Raw genomic sequence first — 24,193 nt, forward strand, 5'->3', positions numbered from 1 at the left:
TATTTGTATTAATTTCATAAATTTGAGAAAAAAGTAATTGAAACTTATTTTTATATAATACATAGTAACAATGATTTGCTTTAGTTACTGTAGCCAATCACAATTAATGTTTAGCACCTGCAGATTATACTTACCGCATATGTACACTATGCCTAGTCAAGAAAAGGTTAAGCAAACACATGCTTAATCATTTATTCCTTCCTCCCTGTCTCTGTGTTTAACAACACACATATGCACATGCAGCCACACACACAGACACATACAATTACCCCACCTCATATCTCCAAGGCCACACACATGCAGACAAGGAACTGGGTGTGGCATGCCATGCTGTCTCCCTCAGTACAAAGGTCAGAAAGGACAAAGAATAATAGACCCTGAATTACAGCATGACTCATACTACTCACACTGTGCCACTCTCCACCACACAGTCCTTCCCACAACCGTGAATTCTCCCCCCACACTGCTGCAGCTATGGCCTACAGTCTCATAAGGGCTCTTAGAGGCTTTTTTATGAAATCTTGGAATAAACAATCTCTTTTATCTCTTTTTCTCTGCGATGGGTTGGCACTCCGTCCAGGGTGTATCCTGCCTTGATGCCCGATGACGCCTGAGATAGGCACAGGCTCCCCGTGACCCGAGGTAGTTCGGATAAGCGGTAGAAGATGAATGAATGAATAGTCGCTATATATGCTAATACACCGTATATGCTAATACAGTGTATTTATTCACAAAAAAACTTTGCCACACACAGACACCAAACAAAGCAGCATTTTTGACTTCAACCCTGCACTTGCCATAAATGTCAAATCTTCAATGGCTTCAACATTGTTAGAAAATTCCTCATAATAGGGTCAAAGCCAAAGGGCCTTTTCCAAAGACTACACATTCAAAGAGAAGGTTCCTTAGAGGTTCCTCAGTGGAGTCACTTGTCTCCTTCTAGACTTACCTCCAGTGCAAACTAAAACTTTTCAGTGTAAACTAAAGAAAGAAAACACACGCAGTACTTTTCCATCCAACAATTCTCCAATTAAAAATCAGCATTTGGTTGCTTGCAACAAAAAAATTCTGTAATCATCTAAACGGAGCTTGCAACTAAAACTCTTCTGGATTACAGGATCAAAGCCTCTTAGTATGCATGCCAACATAAAGATGATTACCCCGCTCTCCGAAGCTCGAGCTTACATCATCATACTGTATCAATTCATATGACAAAATTTTAACTTAGAATAAATACTGCTTTGCAGTAGTGAATTAGTATTTGTAGGCATGATATACAGTAACTCAGAAGGTCTACCTGAATGTCCTCTGTAAATGCTGCTGAGCCCACCATTTCCCCCTGGCATCATGCTTTTCATTCTGAGAGCCTCCTCTGGGTGGTTGAAGCGGAAAAATGCAGTCTGGCCAAAACACAGCATGCACCCTGTGACACAGTGGCGGGGAATGACAGAGGAATTAGCATAACCAAATGAACAAACAAAAGAAAAAAACTAGAGGGGTGTGAGGGGCTAATCCTGTTAGTTATTATTTTCTTTGTAACTGTAACCTTTTTTAACAAATCTAAACCACAGTGACCCTTGACCAGGCAGTTATGGATGTGGTAAATACATAACAGCTCTGACATATACACCCTCGTGTAAATGAACGTGGTGTTTCTTTGTGCCGTGACTGACCACTGATTCACACGCACATCGCAACCAACCATGTGAAGTCACACTGTATTTATAAATAACTCCATCCTCAACTGGATCCATAATATTTGCAAAAATTCTTCATTACACTTCCTAAAGTTATAAAACTATGCATGAATGTCTGGGAGGTATTTTTATTGGGCATCATTAATTGCTTACTTGTATTACTTGTATTATTGTTTGTAAATCCGCAAAGCTCATTTCATGTAGGGATTATTAGTAAGTATTTTATTTTATTTTTTTAATTCATCCATCCTTACTTTATGCCATATTTACATTTTGCATCTTCATTACATTAAGCACAAGACTAATCGGGGCGAAATAGTTAGTAAAGGCTAGATAAAGGTCAATAAGAAACATTCTCCGTCAGGGGGATGATGGAAATACGGTAGTCATGGCATCGTTATGACTGTGTATGTATGTGAATGGGAAAGTGCAATAAAGACAAATAAACTCCATACAACCTCAAACAAATTGTCACTTTGTTTTAAAGTTTCGGAAATACATGGAGATTTCTTTCATAGGTTGTGTATGTAGGATACATGGAGACTTCTTTCATACAGTAGGTTGTGTGTATAGGTAGTTAGTTTGAATTCTCTTATTCAATTTGTATTATTTAACAGGAATATAAATCATTGAATTTTACTGTAATGTGCAAGTGTGAATAATTAAACCTTAAAAAAAATCTATATATCTCCCAAGAGTTTAAGGGAACTACAGTTTCAGGTATATGTACACAAATACACATTAACACAAACAAACACACACCCACACCCACCACTTACTGCTGTGCTGTGCAGTGATTAAGGAGACCGGGGAATCAATATGGTGTTTGCAACCGTGGCCATAAATTATGACTCAGGCCTCCATTTCATAATGAACAGTGACAGTACAGGAAGCACAAGACTAACATGAAGGATGCAAATCACACCATGGGCTTAGAGCACCAGATATGAGCTGTCACACCTGCACTAGCTAAGGCAACTTTGATTTAACCCTGATGCTCGAAAACAATAACTCAGGCCCAGAGCCCAAAATGGATTATGCATATACAACAACGTGATTCATATTCAAAGCATGTCCTGGGCCGTCTCTGACTTTCTCTGCAAATTGATAGTGATGCTGTCCTTTCTTTTGATTAAAACATATATTTATGTCTCGCGATAGGGTCACTGATAGCAAGGACAAATCAATGCAACATATGAACTTATATCAGGTGCAATATGGCCTAGTTAAGTCCTAAGTTGAAAACCTCTTGTACTCTAATACCTGTTACATACAAGATAAATTAGGTCGTCTATCCTAAAAACACAGCTCATTTCTCTGATTACTAGATGGACAGAAGTGGCACAAACTGTCACAAGCTTTACCCTGTGAAAGTTTTTGAACAAAGCAGCCATTAAGGTTTGAAAGCAAAATGGTGCGAAAACCAAAAAAATATATATCCAGTAGATGGAAACAACTAGAATGATAAAAGAGATCAGAGAAGAACAATTGATATGTCTAGAGTAACTAAACAAATGAGCAGAAAAGCTTCTCAGAATGCACAACATGTTAACCCTTGAGGTGGATGTGATAGGAAAAGACCACCACATTGGCTTTGACTCCTTTCAGCCCAAAACAGGAAAATGAAGCTGTGGTTCAATGTAACTGGAAAGGCAAAGATTGGAAAAATGTTGTCTGGTCAAATTAATCTTGATTTCTTCTGCAACATGCAGATGGTAGGGTCAGAATATGGTATTAAACGGCATGAATCCAGCATGACTGAATGCAACATCTGATCCAATATCACATGGGAAATATATGCTATGCAGGATCATAGGATCGACCCCAAGTTGTAAACTTCCTCTAAACTAATACTTGTTACATAAACATAATGAATATGTAATTTATGCTACAAGCAGTGTTTCTGGGCTCACTTCTCTTTTTAACTGACAAACACTAAACTTTGAGAGTATGAATGTATGGAAAAGATTTCTTTTTTTAAGTCCTCTGTGTTTTATTCCTTTATGTAACGTATATTAATTAAATATATTTTAAAAATGACACCACTGTTTGAGAATGGTTATGAACTTTTTAAACCATATGTATCAGTAGGTGAACTATTGTGAATTCTTGTGAGGTACATGCAAGGAATAGACAAAATGTACAAATAATCTGCAATATACGCTAAAAAAAAACGGAAATGGTTTCATCCATGGGCTTAGCATAAACATATTCGGATGGGAATTGTTTGGATAGGCCTTGTCATTTGTTTTGTTCACAAAAGCTTAATAAAAACCAAACATCAGCTCGCTGGCACACTGGACACACAGGGTTCCAGTTCTAATAACAAGTAGAGTACCGGTGTAACATGATAAGTCACTCACAATATGGAAATCTAATGCGAACATCCTCTAGCCTTTACACAGCGCTCCGCTGCAACAAGCAGAGTACTTCAGTAACATTATGATGTCACTCAGCATAAGTCAAATATAAATGTCATAAATCATTATGAGCTGAATGTTGCATGTTTTAGTTTTATAACTTGGCTTTCAATCTCTTACACGATAAGATAATAAAGTCACTCAGAATAAGCGAAATGAAATGGTTTCAGATCTTTATGAATTTAGGATGTTTTTTTGATATAACTTTTAGCTTTATACTGGTTCCTTAGTTTGCAGTGCCTAATGACAATAAATCTAATTCTTATGAAGGTTGAACATGGTAAACCTATATGAAATTTACTCTATCTGCAAATGTAGGTCGTGGTGGTTGAGCTTTTTGGACATCGGCAGGAACTTGACAGGAACAAGGAGTGAAAATATTATTTACATTTTGAACCCACGCACTTAGCAATCAGAGATTAATCGGTATAAATACATTAATACAAATGACCAGTTTACCTAAAGCTCTTAACTAGAGATGAATTGAATCAGTATTTTTCAGTGAATTGAGTTTTATCTGTTTTCTTTTCAAACAAGCAGAAATATGGTCCTCTCCTTAAAGCATTCAAAAGTGGAACAAGCCACAAAAATAATCGATTCATTTCAAAATGTTTAAAAACTAAAGGTGTTGAAATCTCAATGAGTTTCTGTCCTCTCTGTTTTAGGCAACTGAGTTACACAGTGAACTGATTGAAGGACACTGGTTTGTTTCTTTACACTGCAAAAAGTCAATGATATGAGCGCAATTCACATCATATATAATTGGAGAAATGATTTACTTACATCTATATACGGATGTCAAACATTAGAAATCACAGGAGATGATGAGACCTTTTTCTGGAATATCCAAACTCGTGTCCTCTCAGGACGCTGTGAAGCTTGTGCACCTCCCCGAACGTCTTACTCTCAAGTGGCTTTGTTATGGTAATGTCAGTCCACTTATTGACTTTGCTTTTCACACAAAAGATAATGCCAGATGTCTACGGTCCACCTGTCAGACTGATAAAGCTACAAACTGAACCCAAGCAAAGAAAAAAAACTGTCCATATGCTCACCGGATAACAAGCACCTGCCTCTGTCAACTTGTAGGGTAAGAAAAAAAAAGTCTATCTTCTCACGCACGTAAAGTTTGTACAGAATTAACCAATAAGAAAAGAGTTTTGTTAGAGAAAGAAAGAGCTGGGGTTAATACTAGTTGGCCAGACGGCTGACCAAAGGCGACAGGGTTTTGAACAGCTGTCCCAATGCCGGCTGTTCCCTCCCTCTCTCTCTCTCTCCCTCCCTCTCTATCTCTCCCTCCCTCCCTCTCTCTCTCTCCCTCCCTCTCTCTCTCTCCCCCCCTCTCTCCCTCTCTCCCTCTGTCTCTCTCTGTCTCTGTCTCTCTCTCCCTCACTCTTGGTCGCTCTCTCTCTCTCTCTCTTTCTCTCACCCTCTCTCTCTGTCTGTCTCCCCCTCTCTCTGTCTCTCCCCCTCCCAACCTCTCTCTCTCCCCCCTCCCAACCTCTCTCTCTCTCTCTTTCTGTCTGTCTCTCCCTCTCTTTCTCTGTCTCTCCCTCTTGCCCATAAGCGATATTATTGTCATGCAGAGCGTAAAATAAGGGGAGGAGGCGGCCACCAATCTGCTGAATAACATTAACACCAACCATTTGTTACTAAATTGCTTCTGTAATGAATTGAACTGACATGCACAGACACTCAACCCGGTTCAGAAAGAACCATTCCTGATTTAAGGAGCTAGAAATCAAACATTAGTCTGGTAAAATAAATTTTCTAATATGAAACTATGTGTTTCTTTCCCAAACCTGTGGCACAAGGTGGCAGCTGAAATAAGCCAGCACAATTCTGAACTTAAATCACAGCTTTAACTGTGCTGTTACTCTTATATAATTCAGGCTTGATGTACATCATTTATGTTTCATTTTGAGCTTGGTTGTTGTTCATGTGGTGTTTTGCAGGCACTTCCTCTGTTTGTGTTGGTTTCTTCAGGGTTCTCTGGTTTTATCCCACTATCCAAAAACATGTAGGGCAGGTGGACTGGTTATGCTAAATACTATTATAACACTACAGTCTAAGAATATTGAGGTCGATCTTGTAACATCGGTGTCCGTTAATCCGAGCTGATATTTGAGACTCGATAGTTTGCCTGACTGACTTTAATGAGTTACCTCTGCTTTAGAAATCCATGTGAAATGAAAGGCTCATACTATTTGATGGTTTAACGTCATAATGTTTACAGTCATGTCTACATTCACCATTTGTAGTTGAAAAATTGAAAAATAACCCCTTTCATGCTTTTCATGAGAAGGTAGCTAAGGATGCGAAAGGATCATAACATGTGCAGCTGAAGGCAAAATGAATATTACACATCAGGAAGACATTTCCTTTGATTTTTCCACCAAACCATATGTTTACCTTGAGACAGTCGTACAGGCTTTGTGACTGCCAGACCATCCATGGAGCATGGATTGCCACAGGGAAAGAGGGTAATGGTTCCTGCCTGGTTTTCAATATAACAGTGCAATGCCGCCACTCCTGGACCCTGGATATTGATGTCTGTTTTTCCATTGCCAAGTGTCGTTTTTCCTGCGTTCATAGAAAACAAGTAGTTTTTTTTTTACTACTTATTCATCTAAACATTTTAGCTTGATATGTAAAATTGTTTTGAAACCAAATAAATTCTAATAAATCTGTTATCATGTCAGTGAATAATATAATGTCAGTGAATATTAGTTCAGTTTAGATTTGTGACTCTCTGCTTTCACTCATCTTATGAGAAACGTCCCTCCTTCCACAGCCATCCTAACCAATGTCCATACTAAAGGATGTGTGAAAAAAGGAATAGCTGATTTAATTTGCCCACATTGCTGTATATAGAATAAGGCCTTAAGGTTGTTTAAGAGTTGTGTGTGCATGCTGTAGGCATTTTATCATGGAAACGTATTTAACTTACTTTTTAAAAATGTATTGTTTTTCCTTAAGAACCTCTGTATATTCTCAATTACTGCCCACCACCCTTACTGCTCCTTTAAGCAAAGGGGGTTTTTAGCAGATTTTCTACCTCTATGCTCCACTTCTCTGAGCCTTCAGGATTTCAACTGAAACTGAATGTATGTTTTTGACTATAATTTTACATTTTCATACCAGTCAATCAAACTATATAATTTGTTACATGGTGGGTATAATTTTAACTTGTTACTGCCAAAGGCCTTTTAGCTGGCTTAGATTTATGCAATCATACATTTTATACACAGTTAATTGACATGTGAGGTTCAGAAAGTAGGTCATCCCAGCCAGAGGTAGGATTATAATGGGGAAAAAGGAGATACACAGAATAACATGGATTCTTAAGACATATTTTAATTGTCCTTATTTAATAAAGAGAATTAGAGCTGGCTGGCTGTGCATTGTTTTCTAATTACCTGCTGATGTGGATTTTTTAAAAGTCAAGTTGAATTGTTCTTGTTAACTATCTATTCATCTATAAACATCTATTCCTTCATGTCACAGTTGTTAAAAGTCAGTGTGCTATTTCTGTTTTAAGCACACCACAATGAACAAAATGTTTAAAATTGTATTCATAGCAATGCAAACCACACTAAGAGACCTAGAAAAGCATGTCTTTCATGAACAATCACAATATAATAATAATAATAATAATAATAATAATAATAATAATAATAATAATAATAATAATAATAATAATAATACTATAAAAATATTACTTTGACAAAGAGAAGCAAAAAGAAAACAGATTTTCTTTGAAATTGAGTAGGTCATGAAATCTCCCCTGAAATTTTGTGTATTAAAACACAGGCCTACTGACAATATGTAGACATGTCTGCATAGAAACCTGCAGTAGAATTTAACATAGTGGGTCACATTTATATTATTTCGATCATAAATGTTTTTGAGGATTATAAATATTCTTGTTATCATATAAAACAAGAAGACAGTTTATTAAAATGTAAACTAAATCTGGAATTAGCTGTAAAAAAAAGCACATGATGGTCATGTAGGCACATAATTGTGGCTATGTAGGAATGGGAATGAGGGCCATATAGCAAGTGTTGCACTTGCTCCTATTCCAATGTCAGTAGAGGGAAAGTCCTCCATTTGTCATTCTATGAGTGATGATATTCTACATAGATGAGCTAAGAATACAGCTAAAATATGCCATGCTGCTCTACAGTGTGTCCACACATCCTAGCATGTGAGTGCATACACACACAAGTCGATGCTCTCAGGTAACTTCCATATCATCTCAGACTTGGCTGCTTGCCATTTGAAGCCATTAGTAATGATGGGACTGCAGGTACGTGAGGAAAGCTGCTGAGTTCAGCAATAAAATGACCAATAACAATCTTGCCCTCCCTAACAGAATGAACATTTCTCATTGTTTAATCTAGTTACAGTCTCCCCGAACAGGACAGATATCACAGGCTAAAGCCAATGTGAATGTAATGTTGAAGAATGAATTGAATTTACTTTGTAAAAAAGAAAGTACCTAACCTTCTGGTATGGGTAACAGTGTGATGGCTGTGCTCAGACGTCCACTTCCTAAACTGACCAGATGAGGACGTTCCGCTTGGACTTTGAGGGTTTTGCCTGTCTCAATCAGGTCCAGTGGAGTACCCTTGGCAAATAAGAAAAAAAAAGTTAATGTTTTTAATACATATTGTAATGCACAGACTACTGTTGGCCAATTATGTTGTTCGGTCACAAAGGCTCACCACAGTGACCTGCCCTCTTTCAGATGATTGCTCATAGTGCTCCAAACACGATTATAGTGACTCAATTAGAGTCATATAGTAAGGCAGGGCTGGTCTAAAAGGCTAATAGGGCTAACCTGGTTTATGTCCATCAGGTATGGCTTGGTACTCTGGGAGGCTAAGAGGATTGAAGCTCTTAAACAAAAGATGACAGAGTAAACAGGCTAGAAGACAGAGCCAAAGGTTCTCAAGGACAACATGGAACTTGTGCAAAGAAATGACTGCAATAATGCTGGTATGAAATTGGTAACGGATTTGGGAAAAATCTAATCAATCTAAGCAATATGAGGAATGTGCTCATATTTTTGGGTTATACATTTCTCATTGGTTTCTGAACTACCTCCAAAATGAAAGTCTGGAGAAGGCCACTGCTGGAAATTTCTTCTCAGCCTCAGTGCCTTCTTTGTTCAGGAATAATTTGTCATGCTGTATGAAAGAGCTTTCTGTTTATCCAGATATACAGTACATGTTCCACATGTTAAACTGCACCCAGAGAATCAATTAAACAGATGGATCCAAGCCGTTTAGAACAGTCTCTCGTTATTCGAACACATCTATTAGCTAAAAGAGCAAAAGGACACCTGAGGTGCCATTTCGTACCTGATCTTGCTAGTCAGGTCCTGATTTTAACCTTTATAAAAAGCAATGGCAGTTCATCACGAGAAAGCAGCAAGTTCAGAAGCCACAGTGTTTTGTTTTAGTCTCTATATCTTCCCCTGTCATCTACTAGCACTGGAGCTATACATAATAGTGCTTAATTACCACTATTGTAAAGTGACATTTCTATCACCGGTCACATTGTGGCTAACCTTCAAACTGAGCTTAAACTGAACTTGATGTGGATTTGTGTCTGATAGAGTTTGTTGGTTTAATTCTTAAACAGGCTTTGGTCATGTTTGCTTTGGAAATAGCCAATACATGGGCTGAAGGTGAACAGAAAAGTGTATTTTCAAAAATTGGTTGTATTTTATAGAAAATTGTATTTTCGAAGACTGGAACTTCTTTGACTTAATATTTACTTACAAAAATTATTGGTAAGATTTTATTTAACGAATATTCATATATTTTATGTATTCTGTCTGTAGTTTACCCCTTTTCATATGCCAGCAATTGCTGTCTCACCTGTAGCACCTGATGTGTCTGGCGGCCATAATCAGGAACGTTCCTGTTCAGGGTGTTCATGTCTTCTGGGTTACTGATCAATTCATCACACTCATCGAGATCCTGTTTTCAAAGCAGACAAACAGAATAATGCAGAAAATGCCGGTTGGTGTTGGTAGAGTATACATGTCCAATATGAAAACTTGCATTTTTATTTCAAGACTCATGCATTAGTGAGAAAGTCTATCTAGGATGAGTAATTGTTAATCATTTGCATGCAGGTAGACACTAGACTAAACATTACAAGCCATGAGGCAGTACAATACAGTGAAGTAATTGGGTCTTTGATCACGTTTTTATTGCATTATTAAAATACATGACACACAGGTGGCTGCTTATTTCAGGCTTATGTTAACATATCTAAATACAAACTAGGAAAAAAAGCAATGTTTAGAATGAATCCATGCACGCAGTTCAGCTGTTATGCCCAGTATGACTCATAATGACTCCTCTTAAATGCACATGTGAGCAGATGCTGCTCATTATCTTTGGTGTGGACATATGCACATTTGAGTATAAATAGTCACGAATAACCCTCAGGGCAGTACATAGTTCAGGGGATATGTCACAACAGATTAATAATTTTTAGGAAATTACCTCAGTAATCAACTCTGAGTCAAGCAAATGTCTAGAATTTGTAATCTCAGAAGTTAATTTAAGATGTATATACTGTAGGCTGTATATGAATAAAATCATGGACATTTAAAATAAAAACACATCAGCGGTTCTTAGATGAATGCGTGTTACCTAGGACAACAGTTGAGTAGGACACAAATGAGACACTTTTTAGACTTTCGTGACAACTGACATAAAACTACACTGACATTTATAAATTCCATTTATAAAATTGGTATCAACTTTCAGCAGATTACATAACACCTGCCAAGTGGAATAAACTATATGGCATCCGGTCTCTTCTGGGTGGTGTGAGAGCCTCCTGTATAACACTATGAAGGTTTTACCAGTAACAATCATGAAAGCAGAAGAACTTCTCTATATTCATTCTGACATTATTGGTGACATTCTTGCACAAAAAATGTCATCTTCATGGTTGGGGAATCTTATTACTACAGTGTTTGTTTGAGCAAAGCATGAGACACATCTCCTAGACAATTGAAGGCCATGTTCAAACTTTTACGCATGGGTCCTGATTGGTTGGAATGAAAACCTGGAACATCCTTGGCCATTTGTGAACAACACAAGACACCCCACAGCACATAATCACCATTATGATATATTAAAAATGCAGTGAGCTAGAAGGTCAGCGGTTGTGATGTTCTGTATTAAGTCCGACTGGAATTATCATTGCACATCCTTACATTTACAGAAATATGCAGCATATAACCAGGGGTTGTGCTAACTTAATGTGAAGCTAAAAAACTAAATGAAAAACATCCTGTCCATAGGCCAATATATCTATTATTGTTTTTCTGGCCACAAGCTTCTGAATCATTTAGGTTCTGTATACACACTGCCTGCACTAGATTTTAACAGAAACAAACCTTTCAACACCACGACAAAGTTTTAAAGCAAAATATATTACTGAACTTTTACAAAGCACTGACCCTGTAGACTATTTCTATCATTTCTTCTACAGAATTCTTCACCATTTCAATGACTATATATTTGATTTTTAACTCATTTATTATCAAATGTAGTTTACATGGAGCGTCTATAGTCAAGTCAAGTCAAGACAAGTCAAGTAGCTTTTATTGTCATTTCAACCATATATAGCTGTTGCAGTACACGGTGAAATGAGACAACGTTTCTCCAGGATTGTGGTGCTACATAAAACAAAGACCGGGCTAAGGACTTAGTAAGTAGTCCTAGCCACATAAAGTGCAACTGTGCAACCTGGTGCAGGACAAGACAACAAGACAGACAAGACAGTGCAGAACAAAAGACAGATGAAACGTTACAAGACAATACAAAAAATACAAAAAAGACAATACACAAAAGACAATAAACAGAAACAGTGCCGACCAGTGTAAATACTGTATGTTCAGACAATATTGCTTCAACTCGGTATATACTTCAACTCAGTGTGTAATGATATATTAAAATGAACACTTTACAGCTTTAATTTGCTTTACAACTTGCAATGTCTTAAGAGTTACTGTTATAGACAATTAATGGACATCTCCTTACCAGTCAACAAGATAATCTATTGTGCTTGCTCAGGAAAAGTTATGTATCTGGTCATCTGCCACATCAGTCCAAATATTTATTGACCAAACATACATGACTTTCTAGCAAATTCTAAAGGCGGTAGTACTCATCAGTCTGGGTTTAGGTGTACGTTGCCAAAAAAATTTTGAATTTACCAAAAAAAAAAAACACCAAGAGAACTTTATTTCCTGAGATTGACACTTTTGTTGGCATGCCCATTCAAAGAAGTTTGTGGAATGTGAAGCGTCGCTTCTGTGGACAAGTAAAGACAGCTTGCAGCAAACTGCAAATATTAATCAGGGTGAAATATTTAAGAATAATCCTGAGAACAGGCTGATAAAGCACATACAGTTTTCCCTTAGAAACGTGCTTGTCCAAATGCTCTATTAAATCTTATTTTGCATGAATTAAATCTTATGATGTTTTATGAATCTCTAATGATGCTCAGTGTTTCATACTGGCTTTCCGAATCATGGAGCACAGGAATGTCCCAATCACATCAAGTACAAACTACTTTTAAACATTTCTGACCCAAAGAATGTATAAACAGGATACCCAGGAACAAACATACACAATACAGTTTTTTTTTATAGCGAGCAACTTTGCATTGAGAACTATGTGGGAAACTACCATGTGATTTGGCATGATTTGTTTATTTCAGTGTTTGTCACAGATACAAACAAACACACAAGCAGTCTCGAATCGCTTCCCCGAATGGCTTGTGTGGGCAAACAGAGCACCATGTCTGTGAAACGTGTCATTAAGTCGGCAGTCATGCCACTGTGTCCTGGCCATGGAAGCAGAAAATAGCCTCAGCTTAACCACACTGTGCACTGCACAGGGCTCTTCTTACATGGGTTATAATCACACACACACACACACACACACACACACACACACACACACACACACACAGAGAGAGAGAGAGAGAGAGAGAGAGAGAACACATGCAGACAACTAGAGCTAGAGAGGAAACCACAGTGGGGAAATAGAGCATATGCAGATCAGCAGTCAGAACGTGGCATAAAAATTCCCAGTAACTAAGCCTGGAAAACTCAGTGGATTAAGATGAACTGGAAGCAAAGGCAGGTGTGGCTGAAGGACCTGAGGACATCTTCAGCAATAAAGAGTTGCTCAAACTCAAAGAAATTCATAACATCCGGCAACATAAACAAAACAAAAAGAAAATGATTGGCTCTAAAAAACAAACAGTTAAAGTAATAAGTACGCATATAGTTTTTGTTTTTTTTATTAGAGCCAAGCTAAAATAAGGAAGCATGAAACTAAATACTACTGAACTTCTACCTAGCACTGCATTATGACATGAAATCTACTCACCATCTCTTCTTACTCAAGAGATAATCAAATGCGGGTCCATGAGCTTGTCTAAATTTACTGTAAAATGATGTCCTGTTTACTTCTTGCCCTGTTTCTTTCTGTGTCTTCAGCTGACTGGGTATAGTCCATGTGTCTGCCTAAACAGTCTGAAGCACAGAATTACAACTACTGTCACCACCACAGCTGGAGAGAGAGAGAGAGAGAGAGAGAGAGAGAGAGAGAGAGAAGAGGTCCTCCTGAAATTTTTTCTCTTTAACTCTCTCTTTTATTTCTATTGCATTGAGTATTTGGAAGAGATGTTCTAATGAGCAGGTAAATTAATTTAAATTATGGAGCTGAGCAGATCTTAAATCTAGTGTAACTTTCTCCTGTTTACTACCTTCAGTCACCTTGCCTGCATGGAGAAGTCCTCAATATATCCAGCAAACGTTATTTAAATTCAAAAGACAAATTGAATGTCAATTTTTTAATTGTTTTATAATTTATAATTCCAACTTGTAATTACACTCAAATATTACAAAAAAAAAAAAAAAAGGAAGTCACTCTTCCAATTAGACTCCCATTGTTTCCAAGATAAATAAGCAATTGTGGAATTATTGGCAAGTAGCAGAAGCAAGATGAGCCATCACCAATGCTCTGGGATTTGCATAAATAAGACACTATTCCTGTATAAAAAGGCCTTAATATTCCAGACAAGTTCCTGTCCCTCATTTCCTGTTCTTTCATGCCTTATCCTGCCAAAAGGGTCTTTTCCGATCTGGTGTTAAACAGCTGCAAAAAGTTTTTCACCTACCCTCATAAAATGACTCACTCTAACATTAGAGGCCATTTGTAAATCAGTGACTCATTAAATAAACGTACAAAGTCTCCCTCAACAAACCTAAACACAACATGGTCACCATGGAATTTTGGAGTCAGAATATAGCTGCCTGAAGTGGCTCCTGACAATATCTACCAAAGTTACATGGTCGAAGATAGAAGTCACAGATGGTGAAAGTCACGCAGCGGAAATATCTAGCAATATTAGGCTTTTTCCCCAACAACCATTGCCAGAAAAGATACTGTGTGAGGCAGATGTATAAAAAAAATCCAAACAGATAAAACAAAGTCTAGCAAAATCCAGGCAACCAACAGCTGGATCTGAAGCTGGATTCTTCCGGTGCTGCTTCCAGAACAGGGGGGGTTTCCTGTGTGATGACCCCTGAGCTGAGCTTCTCTCATGGGGAGGACATGATCAGAAACCCTGCCTTCCTCATAAAGAGCTCTGAGAAATATTTACAATCCAAAAGTGAATCTCAAACTAAAAGGAAATTTCAACAAAGCTAGAAGATGTATAGATTAATAGTAATGACCATCTCAGATCCACCGTCTAATAACACTAACGTTTCATATATTGTCTATTTTAAACATCAGAGAATCTTAAGGTCTGTCGTGTACAGCCACCGTGTTGGCAATTTTGTTACTTATTGATGCTGGATTGATAGTGGAGATCACTCGAAAGTATTAAATACAATTAATTGTGGTTATAGTTATAATATTAGTTAAGAAGCTAGCCCCAATCTCAAGATCAATAACTTAAACACAAGCATAACACTCTAAAATTGAAATGTAAAGTCAATAAAATGATAATGATGTAACTAGTTTGGTTTATAAATATATATATACATTTACAGCATTTTTATCTCATGTTATACTAATAACTGAGCAATTCAAGAAGTTAAGGGCCTTGCTAAGGGGCCCAGTAATGGCACCTGAGATTCAAACTCACAACCTTCCAATTGGTAGACAAACAACTTAGCCACTAAGCTATCACATCCCGTAGATTTATAAGGGAGGGGCCACAGTGGCTTAGTGGTTAGCAATCAAATGGCTGTTAATCAAACTACAGTTCATTTTTATTTTCAGTATTTACTGGGGAAATACTATGTGCTGAGGCAGGAATATCCCCATGATGATGCACCAGTTCATCACAGGCCATCTGTTCATTAATCATTTGGAATTAACAGGTGTTTGTTTTTAATTGGTGCAAAATACATGACTCCAGAAACCCATTTCAAGTATAGGAAAAAAAAAAAAAAGATCAACTGATGAATCAGGCCTTTAAGATAAGATCTCCAGTTGGAATAAGTCTTAAAACTACTCATTGTCATGACTCAGTTTTTTATTTTTAGACAGTGCAAGAATTTCCCTAAAACACTTCATCATAATACTTACATGATGAGCACAATGCCCTTGACAGATGAGTGTGTATCTGTGCGGTAGCTACAACTCAGCATTTACACAGAGATTTCTAGTGTTTGTGTGTCAGAAAGATTGTAAGAGAGTGAGGAGGGAATTTTATTGCTACAGCAGGGGAAAAATCTAAATGTTCCTGTTTTCTGGCCCAGCAAGAACTCTGAATCATCTGTTTTTAGTCTCTTTCCCTTTACACACACACAGATGATGGCACTCACAGGCTTTATCTCTAACACTTAATTTCATGCATACACTCATCTAGTCAGCAATAAGAGATTTTTTTTTCTACGTCGCAGCACAGTAAAGGACTCAACAGGTGTTCAGCAGTTTATTCTAACGGGTAAAGCAACACAGCAGACTTCATTACCTGCACCAGCTGGAGCAAGTGGCTGCATAAAAACACAATTAAAGCAAGAAGATTCAACCCCTCACTTGAGAGTCCAGCTTTTTGTTCAGATAATGAACTGCATCTGTGTGTATATTCTGGGCTGCACAATTAACTAAATGTTAATTAAGATACCATTTATGACATAAAATATGTGTCATCATGGTTACAGAATTTTTACCTGCTTCTCCTGAAAAGCTGTGACAGCAAAGGCAACTTATTTATGCATTTAAAACAATGGTGTATATACACTCATTGGCCACTTTATTAGGAATACTAATGTGCAATGCATAAAATCCTGCAGACGCAGGTCAAGAGCTTTAGATTGTTTGTTCACATCAAACACCAGAAAGGGGGTAATCTGTGATCTCAGGGACCTTGGTAATGGCATGGTCTCACAGTGTGAAACAAGAATGGTGCAGGAAAACAAATACACAAAGGTTAGAGGAGAATGACCAGACTGGTTCTAGACTGCAGGAGCTACAGTTACTCTTTACAGCCATGGTCGATGAGGCAGACGGGCTACAACAATAGTAGACTGCATCAGGTTACATCAGGTAACTCCTGTTAGCTAAGACCAGGAATCTGAGGTTACAGTGCATGCTAAAAAGCTGGAGAGTGGAAGACTGGAACAAGACAAGAATTCTTCATCTGTCTAGTTTTAGTGAGCCTGTGGCCTCAGATTCCTCAAAGTTCATCATGTTATGTGTATTTTTGCTCACCGTTATTGTAAATAGTGGTTGTGTAGTTTTTTTTTCCTTTTACTGTAGAAAAAAAGGTTAACTGTACAATCAACTCAAACCAGTCTAGACATTCTCTGTTTGACCTCTCTAATCAACACAGCAGAACTGCCACTTAACAGATGCCTTTTTCTGTACTATTCTGTGTAAACTCCAGAGCCTTTTCTGTGTGAATATACAGTACAGAATACTCAGTGCCTTCAGAAATACACAAACCAGCATGCACCAACAAGTTTGCCCTGCCAATAACACTAAGATTCCATTTTCCCCATTCTGATGCGATCATTTATGCACTTTTATGATTTTTATGCTGCCACGTCGGCTGATTGTTTAATTACATTAATGTGCATGTCGGTGAGTGCTTGTAATTTATTTGCATTGATTGTGCAATCGAGGCCTTTAGTGAGTTTTGTGAAATTGAAAATATTGTTGCCCAATGCTTTCTAAATCATTAGCTTGTGATTTATTCCTTTTAGAACAATTATTTAAGTATACAGATTAGTCAATGTATAAAACCAGGAAGCTGAAAACTTAACTGAAAAATATAAGTAATATGCGATAGACAAGGGTAACTGCATACTAAATATATGAGTCTGTCCGTAATGCAAAAGCAGGCCAGAGTTAACCTTGACAATAAATCTGGAACTGCAACATAAAGCATTTTATTGTTCAGTATCAATACGTTGCTGTCTACAGAGCGGTAAAGTTACTTTGGAATGCAGCTGACCGCTTGCTTTGTTTAAGTTGTTTTTAAAATAGTATGAAATTCAATCTATTAGCCAGTAGTAATTATCATAGTTCTGAAATTATATGAGTCATTATATTTTTGGGATAAATATGCAGCCCTGAAGCCAGCTGCGTTCCACTGTAATCTGTTTCTCATTCTCAGTTCCCAGAATGCTGAATTAAAAATCGGTGCAAGGATCGATGTGAGAAGCCAGGAGGAAAAAAACAAAGAAAGGCATGTGAAGAACAGATAAGAATTTAACAGTGAAAGCATGTTTTTGCTTTACCATGTGGAATTAATGGGAACAAGAAAAGGGTTTAACTGCACTTCATTATAGTAGTCAGGGTCCTAAAGCTGGCTTAAACTTAGGAAATCCTTCATGGAAATTTGAGTTCACACCTACAAAAATGGATGAATACAGGTGCTCACGTAACAACAGCAGAGTTAAAGCACCACCTGTTGTTTAAACCCCTGTGAACTGGGCTGAATAAAGGCTTTCAGAAAGCAGGAAATCATTCTAGATCCATAGTAACATGTCTGGGTCTCTCTCACCTGCCCTTGCCTGGTGTCAAATTCCACATTTTTCTGTCATATTTTCCCCTACAATCACCTAACACTCACGTACACATACAGTACACCCAGGCAAAGCGGGCATGCTGTGGTCATAGATTCATACAAATTAGAAAACAGCTCCTTTTCTTGTCCTTCTCATTCTGCATTAGTTCATTCCAGCTCAGTGAAACAATTCATTAAAGGAACACAATGCTGCCTCACATTAGCGGCCAGTTTATGTGGCCTGATGTCTTTGTCTCATATGAAAGCTTCTATTCAGACAGACCTGCTGTGGTTGGCGGGCTCAGGCAGATGCGCGCACACACACACGCACACACACACACACACGCGCGCACAGGTATTAAGAGTGCGTCCTAATATCCATATCACGTGTGCACTACCTTACAGTAGCAGCTCCATGTGCATACACACAAAGCATCCTTGTGCATTTTAAAGCTCTGTATCCTGGCTACCATGTGTGATATTTCCTTCAAAACACACACTTTCATCTCTTAACATTTCAGGCATGCAGCACATGCAGGATAGGATTCTGTCTTTGATTAATAAAATTAGTGGTTTGTCAGATCAAAAGAATAGTCTACCATAACTGTTGCATACGAGCGGTTATCAAATGTCAGGTATATAAGCATGTTTGCTCGGTGCTTTGTACTGAACAGATGAATGTATAACAGAAGGCTAAAGGCTAAATTACCACTTAACATCTAACAAGAAAGGGTTAGGATAAATCAAACATGTCAAAAGGTGTTCTAGTTTTAACTGTCTATACTTCAGAATCAGAATCAGGTTTATTGGCCAAGTGTGTTGACACACACAAGGAATTTGGTTCCATCTGTTTGTGACACTCAAAAGTACAGACATAAATAACACTATACTATACAGTATACTATACATTATACTATACTATTCTTGTGCTATTCAACATCTCTGAAGCTTTTGTGATATCACAGGTCTTAATTCTGAAACTAGCTGATCTATGAATTATACAAATTATACAGATTTACAGCTTTGATTAATACTTTATTAATTTATTTAATTTTTATTGGAGTTATTTATTTGGAGTTTACTTATTGGAGTTCATCAGCTATACAAAATACAATATTTCAATACAAAAAAACCATGTAGATTGTTTTGGAGCATGATAATTGTATGTACATTACAGATTTGGTATTACTTAAATTAAGTTCAAAAGTGGTGGAGTATTCCTGAAAATTGTGTATAGTCAGGTACAGCAAATATGTGCCACTTCAATATCTTGCACACATCCAGTGCTGTCTCCACTGGGACAATAGGATCCTTATTCATGCTGAGGTCATGATTATGGTTCTCACACTATACTGGAACTATGAGAGTTTAGTTTCTCTCAGACTCTTGCTATATCCTTGCTCATAGCTTTTCAGTGAACATGTAACACATAAGAGACAGTCCAAACCACCTGAATAAATAACACAGTCAACATTTCTACAGATGTATAGATATATATTTATGATATAGTTTATTGCACAATAAGTGACATTTTAATTACTAATTTCCTGCTTACTCCAGATTCCTTGTTTCCTGTTTCTGTCCCACGCTTCCTCTTCTACTATTTTTTGACACTAACATTCAGAAGAAAATTGTCAAATCTTACGCAGATAGATGTAGTAATCCCTCTGCTTTATAAATACACACAGAATATATATTGATGTTTTATCATAGAAAAACAAAACAAACCAAAAAACAACCTAACCCTAAATCTACATCTCTATCTATAACTTTAGATGCTGGAAACATTTTGAACCATCAGTCAGATGCACTATACTTACTTAGGACGTGTTGGAAGAAGGAACAGTAAAGACGTGGTAGTCAGTTAATCCATCATTTAATCTCAAAACAGAAATTAGAATTATTAAAATCTGGCTTGTCTATAACATGACTTGAGAACAGTAACTAACATTAGCCCCGATCACTTGTGACTAGTGATGGGGACAAATATGCTCCCTTCCTCTCTCTCTCTCTCTCTCTCTCTCACTCTCTCACACACACGCGCGCACACACACACACACACACACACACAGCCCCTATTTTTCTCTTTCTGCCCACCCCTTTTTACTCATTCGGTCACTCAGATTCAACCTCTGTCTCCCTCTTTCCCTTCCATACTCTCTCTCTCTCTCTCTGTCTCTTCATTGTATGGACACAAGGCAGCCTTTCTTTTTTGCAGCTGAGAGGTTAAAACCCATGCAGACTTTGCAGAAAGCAACTCCGAAGGATAGATAGGTCAGTCGACAGAGAGCAGGTTCACGGAATACAGGAATTTAATAGAAGACAATAGCACCAATTTAGTCAAGAACATGTCTTTGAAACAGAGAAAACCTCTTAGCGTCTATGTATAACTACATCACTGAGGAAATCTGGACTCAACACTAGCTGTAAATGGATATGACACATTCCTCATTAAAAAAGTTGAAATTGTAAAAAATAAATGAATTGATAATGTGAAATTATTGGAAAATAATCAACATCAGAGTCATAACTGTAACTATGATTCATCCAAGTAAGGAGCCCAAGTGACTAAGATCGTATCCATTCTCTGCCATTCCAAATAGCTAAGAAGCTAATTAATTAACGGAAAAGAAATCTAGCTTACATTTAGCTTTAGTAAACAGAAGGAAATTTGAATATCTGAATCTTGATTAATGTGATCATAATATTTAACAGCAACTAGCCAAAGTAATCCATAACTAATAAAACTATTTGTCTTTGGCTTACAACAGCTAGTTTAACTAGCTAGCTAGGCTAATAGCTTAAGTGACTAATATTTCCCAGGTTTTGCACCTTTCTGTAATATTAGACATAATTCCACAGCAATATATGAAGTACTTATTTCAAAAATGGAATAAATAATCAGCCCCCTGCTGATTAACCAAAAAAATTACCATAAACTAAAATTTATTTATGGAAAGTAACATTACTCATTTATATTTCACTAGTAGGTTTCCACAGTCATGAATGTGTTTGATTATTTCTGTCATTTTAGTGAAAAAACATCCACTTCAGTTGAATTTATACTGAATGATGCTGAAGGAGGAAGGTAATAAATAAAGGTCTTCTAAGAAAAACAGTCAGCTGGAAATGAAGAGAAACGTGGACACAAATAATCATGGGAATCAGGAACTTTGAATGTCCAGGCTGTGTCTGTGTTGGTATTGTGGTTTGGATCCCCTGACACACACACACACACACACACACACACACACACACACACACACACACACACACACACACACACACACACCATGTCTGGATTGTACATTGCTTGGTTTGAACTATGTGGTAAAACAGGGTGGGGGAACATTTTAGTGACAAACAAGTCTGGATTGTGAATTTAACAAACACTCGCTGGCTGCTGAAGGGACGCTGTCTGTCCATATAAATATAAACTCTGTATTTGAACACTTGACTTGTTTCGACTAGATTTCATTCCTGTTGTTAATAGACATGTACTGTAGGGGATGGTTGGGGAGTCAGGGGGTGGGGGGCAGCTTGCAAACAGAGGACACTACATCTAATATTCTCCACTACAGGGTAATCTTGAAATGATGTCACTTCATCACATTTTGTCCATTGGTTGGTACACTAGAAGACACTTTATTGTGTTGTCTGAAATATAGCGAAACCCTATATGGCCCTTCTTCCTGTTTATTTCAATGGGCAGTACCATAGAAGACACTTTATTCACAATTGATCTGTTGTAGTGGCACACTACCCCGTTTTTTAAATGAACCATGGATTCCCCCTGGCTACAATGCTGAAGATCAGTTAATAATCCCAGTGAGTCTTTTTACTTCAACTGATTAATGACAAAATATATCCTTGTCCTTGTAACTGTCACTATGCCAAAAGAGCTCTTGTACTACCACACTGATCTATACTTTATGCTTTAAAATATTATAGCTATCTAGTAATATAGTTCCCAGAGTGTGGTCCACAGATCTCCAGGAGCCCATAAAGTATAACCATGAGGTTTGTGATTTTATTAGTTTCTTACATTTGAGAAACTTACAACCCACTATCATCAAAGTCACTATACTGATTATTGAATTATTATAGCCATTAGCTTATATGTTTGTTTGGTCACTTTTTAAAAGGAATAATCCAAACCTCAATAACTCAAAAACAAGGGGCCTGTAAAATTTAAATTTAGGAATGAATAATATATAAATGACCAAAATATTATTGAACGAACATTAAATATTCAGCCAAATATTTGAGAAGTATGTTTAGACTCTGGGTGGTGCAGTGGGTAGCATTGCTGTGTTTTAGCTTCAGAGCCACCGCTTCGATCCTACGATCAGTTTACAGTCCATCTATCTGTGCTTCTTTGCATGTTCTTCACATGGCTAAAATTGCCCCCAAGTGTGAATGAGTGTGAGAATGTGTGTGTGTATGTACATACACACCCCTGTGATGGGACTGCTGCACCATGCAGGGTTTATTCCTGCCATATATCTAGTGTTGCTGATATAGACTTAAGCACCATGAACAGGATTCAGAGGTTACTGAAAATTAGTGAACGAATGGGAGGAAATAAAAAGGTCCACTTTAATAAGTCAATAAACCATGTGCCAAACTTTTTAGAAAATGACGCCCAACTGTTACAGGAAATTTTCTCGTGTGTGTCTCCTGGAAAATGGTACATTATATTTAAAAAAAAAAACTTTTTTTGTTTCTTGGCATATTATTATTATTATTTTTATAATTATTATTATTCAGTATTATTATTATCATCATTATTAGTATTATTATTATCATCATCCTTATTGTAATCATTATTATTGTTATTTATTATAAATATGCAGTAGGATCTAATGGTATTTAATGGTATTTTCCAGCCTTCTGATTATTCCTTTCATTCTCTTTCCCAAATGTCAGTAAGGATCAGCTCTCACTAACACATCATTTACACGCACCCGAAGGCTGAGATCCTAACAGCAGGCGATTCTTTCATCTGTTCAAAGCCTCGCTTTCTCTTCATTCTCTATTAACACTGGAAAACTGATGGCTAAAGGCGCTCATTAAAAGTTGAAAGCTCACCGGATTACAGGGGGCGGAAGTAACAGGCGAAAGGTTAAAGGAAATCTCGTGAGAGTAAAGCTACTTTCCCAGTATTATTAAAGCGAGCTGGATCTGAATTCTTACCGGATCGGAAAAAAAACTAGCAGCGAGTTTGGGGGATAACGTGATGTCTCCCTCTTGTGGTCACTCAGAAGCACTGCAGCTAAATGAAGTGTGCGGTTTCATTAATACCCTCTTTAATATCTCTAGTAAAGTTAAGTAGAAATTACGCACAAAATATCTATTAAATTCTAAATATTTCTCAATAAATAAAAATTGTTCATAAAAGAATGAATCCACCTAGAACAGGTTATACGTGTCTGTCAAGGAGTCATTTAACTAGAATTATATCCATAAATAAAAAATCTGTACAGATTTATTTGACAAGCAAACTGTTTTTTTAATGTATATAATATTTTCTGTATTTATAACAAATACTCAAGCTTTTACTGATAGTATCGTTTGTATTAATGTTTGTGTTAGACATAATATATATAGTATTGTGTATACACTGTAGATCCTTTCACATAAATACTACTAATAATAAAACAATAAAAATGACTTCATTTTTCTATTTAAAAAAATAAATGAATACAAGTTTTATTTACCTGAAAGCGGACCCTTTTAGGAGGGACAGTGTGGTCCTTGTGTGAGCGGTTGCCGTTGCAAAGCACTGGCAGACTCATGCTGGCTGAAAGTGACTAAGACAAATAAAAGTAAGGTCAGCTGTACAGTACAGTGCTCCACAGAATCCCCTCTGTAGAACCCATTAGCATCCTGATGTTCAAAAAAGTTCACTACATCATCATCTCCTCCTTTGTAGTCAGAAAGTTCGATAGTATTCCAGCGGGTTCCTCTGTCAGTTTCTCTGCTTGCCCTTTTGTC

At 37.2% G+C, this 24,193-nt stretch overlaps 1 protein-coding gene across 11 annotated transcripts in view; it reads right to left on the reverse strand.

Moving 5' to 3' along the window:
* Nucleotides 1-24,193, reverse strand: part of phldb1a (pleckstrin homology-like domain, family B, member 1a) — a 47,553-nt gene extending 23,360 nt beyond the window's left edge. For 2 of the 11 annotated variants that reach the window (XM_060862505.1, XM_060862503.1), the window contains exons 1-5: nucleotides 23,917-24,190; nucleotides 10,009-10,110; nucleotides 8,627-8,750; nucleotides 6,530-6,700; nucleotides 1,298-1,423 (exon numbers count right to left, since the gene is read on the reverse strand). In XM_060862505.1, coding sequence (XP_060718488.1) covers nucleotides 1,298-1,423; nucleotides 6,530-6,700; nucleotides 8,627-8,750; nucleotides 10,009-10,110; nucleotides 23,917-23,994 — 601 coding nt within the window. In that variant the 5' untranslated portion in view covers nucleotides 23,995-24,190. Of the gene's footprint in view, nucleotides 1-134; nucleotides 266-1,297; nucleotides 1,424-4,900; nucleotides 5,343-6,529; nucleotides 6,701-8,626; nucleotides 8,751-10,008; nucleotides 10,111-13,554; nucleotides 13,704-20,016; nucleotides 20,173-23,916 lie in introns of those variants that run through there. The other 9 variants (XM_060862502.1, XM_060862497.1, XM_060862500.1 and 6 more) reach the window with 9 other exon arrangements.

The sequence above is a fragment of the Tachysurus vachellii genome, chromosome 26 (genome assembly GCF_030014155.1).
Source record: "Tachysurus vachellii isolate PV-2020 chromosome 26, HZAU_Pvac_v1, whole genome shotgun sequence".
Taxonomy (NCBI): domain Eukaryota; kingdom Metazoa; phylum Chordata; class Actinopteri; order Siluriformes; family Bagridae; genus Tachysurus; species Tachysurus vachellii.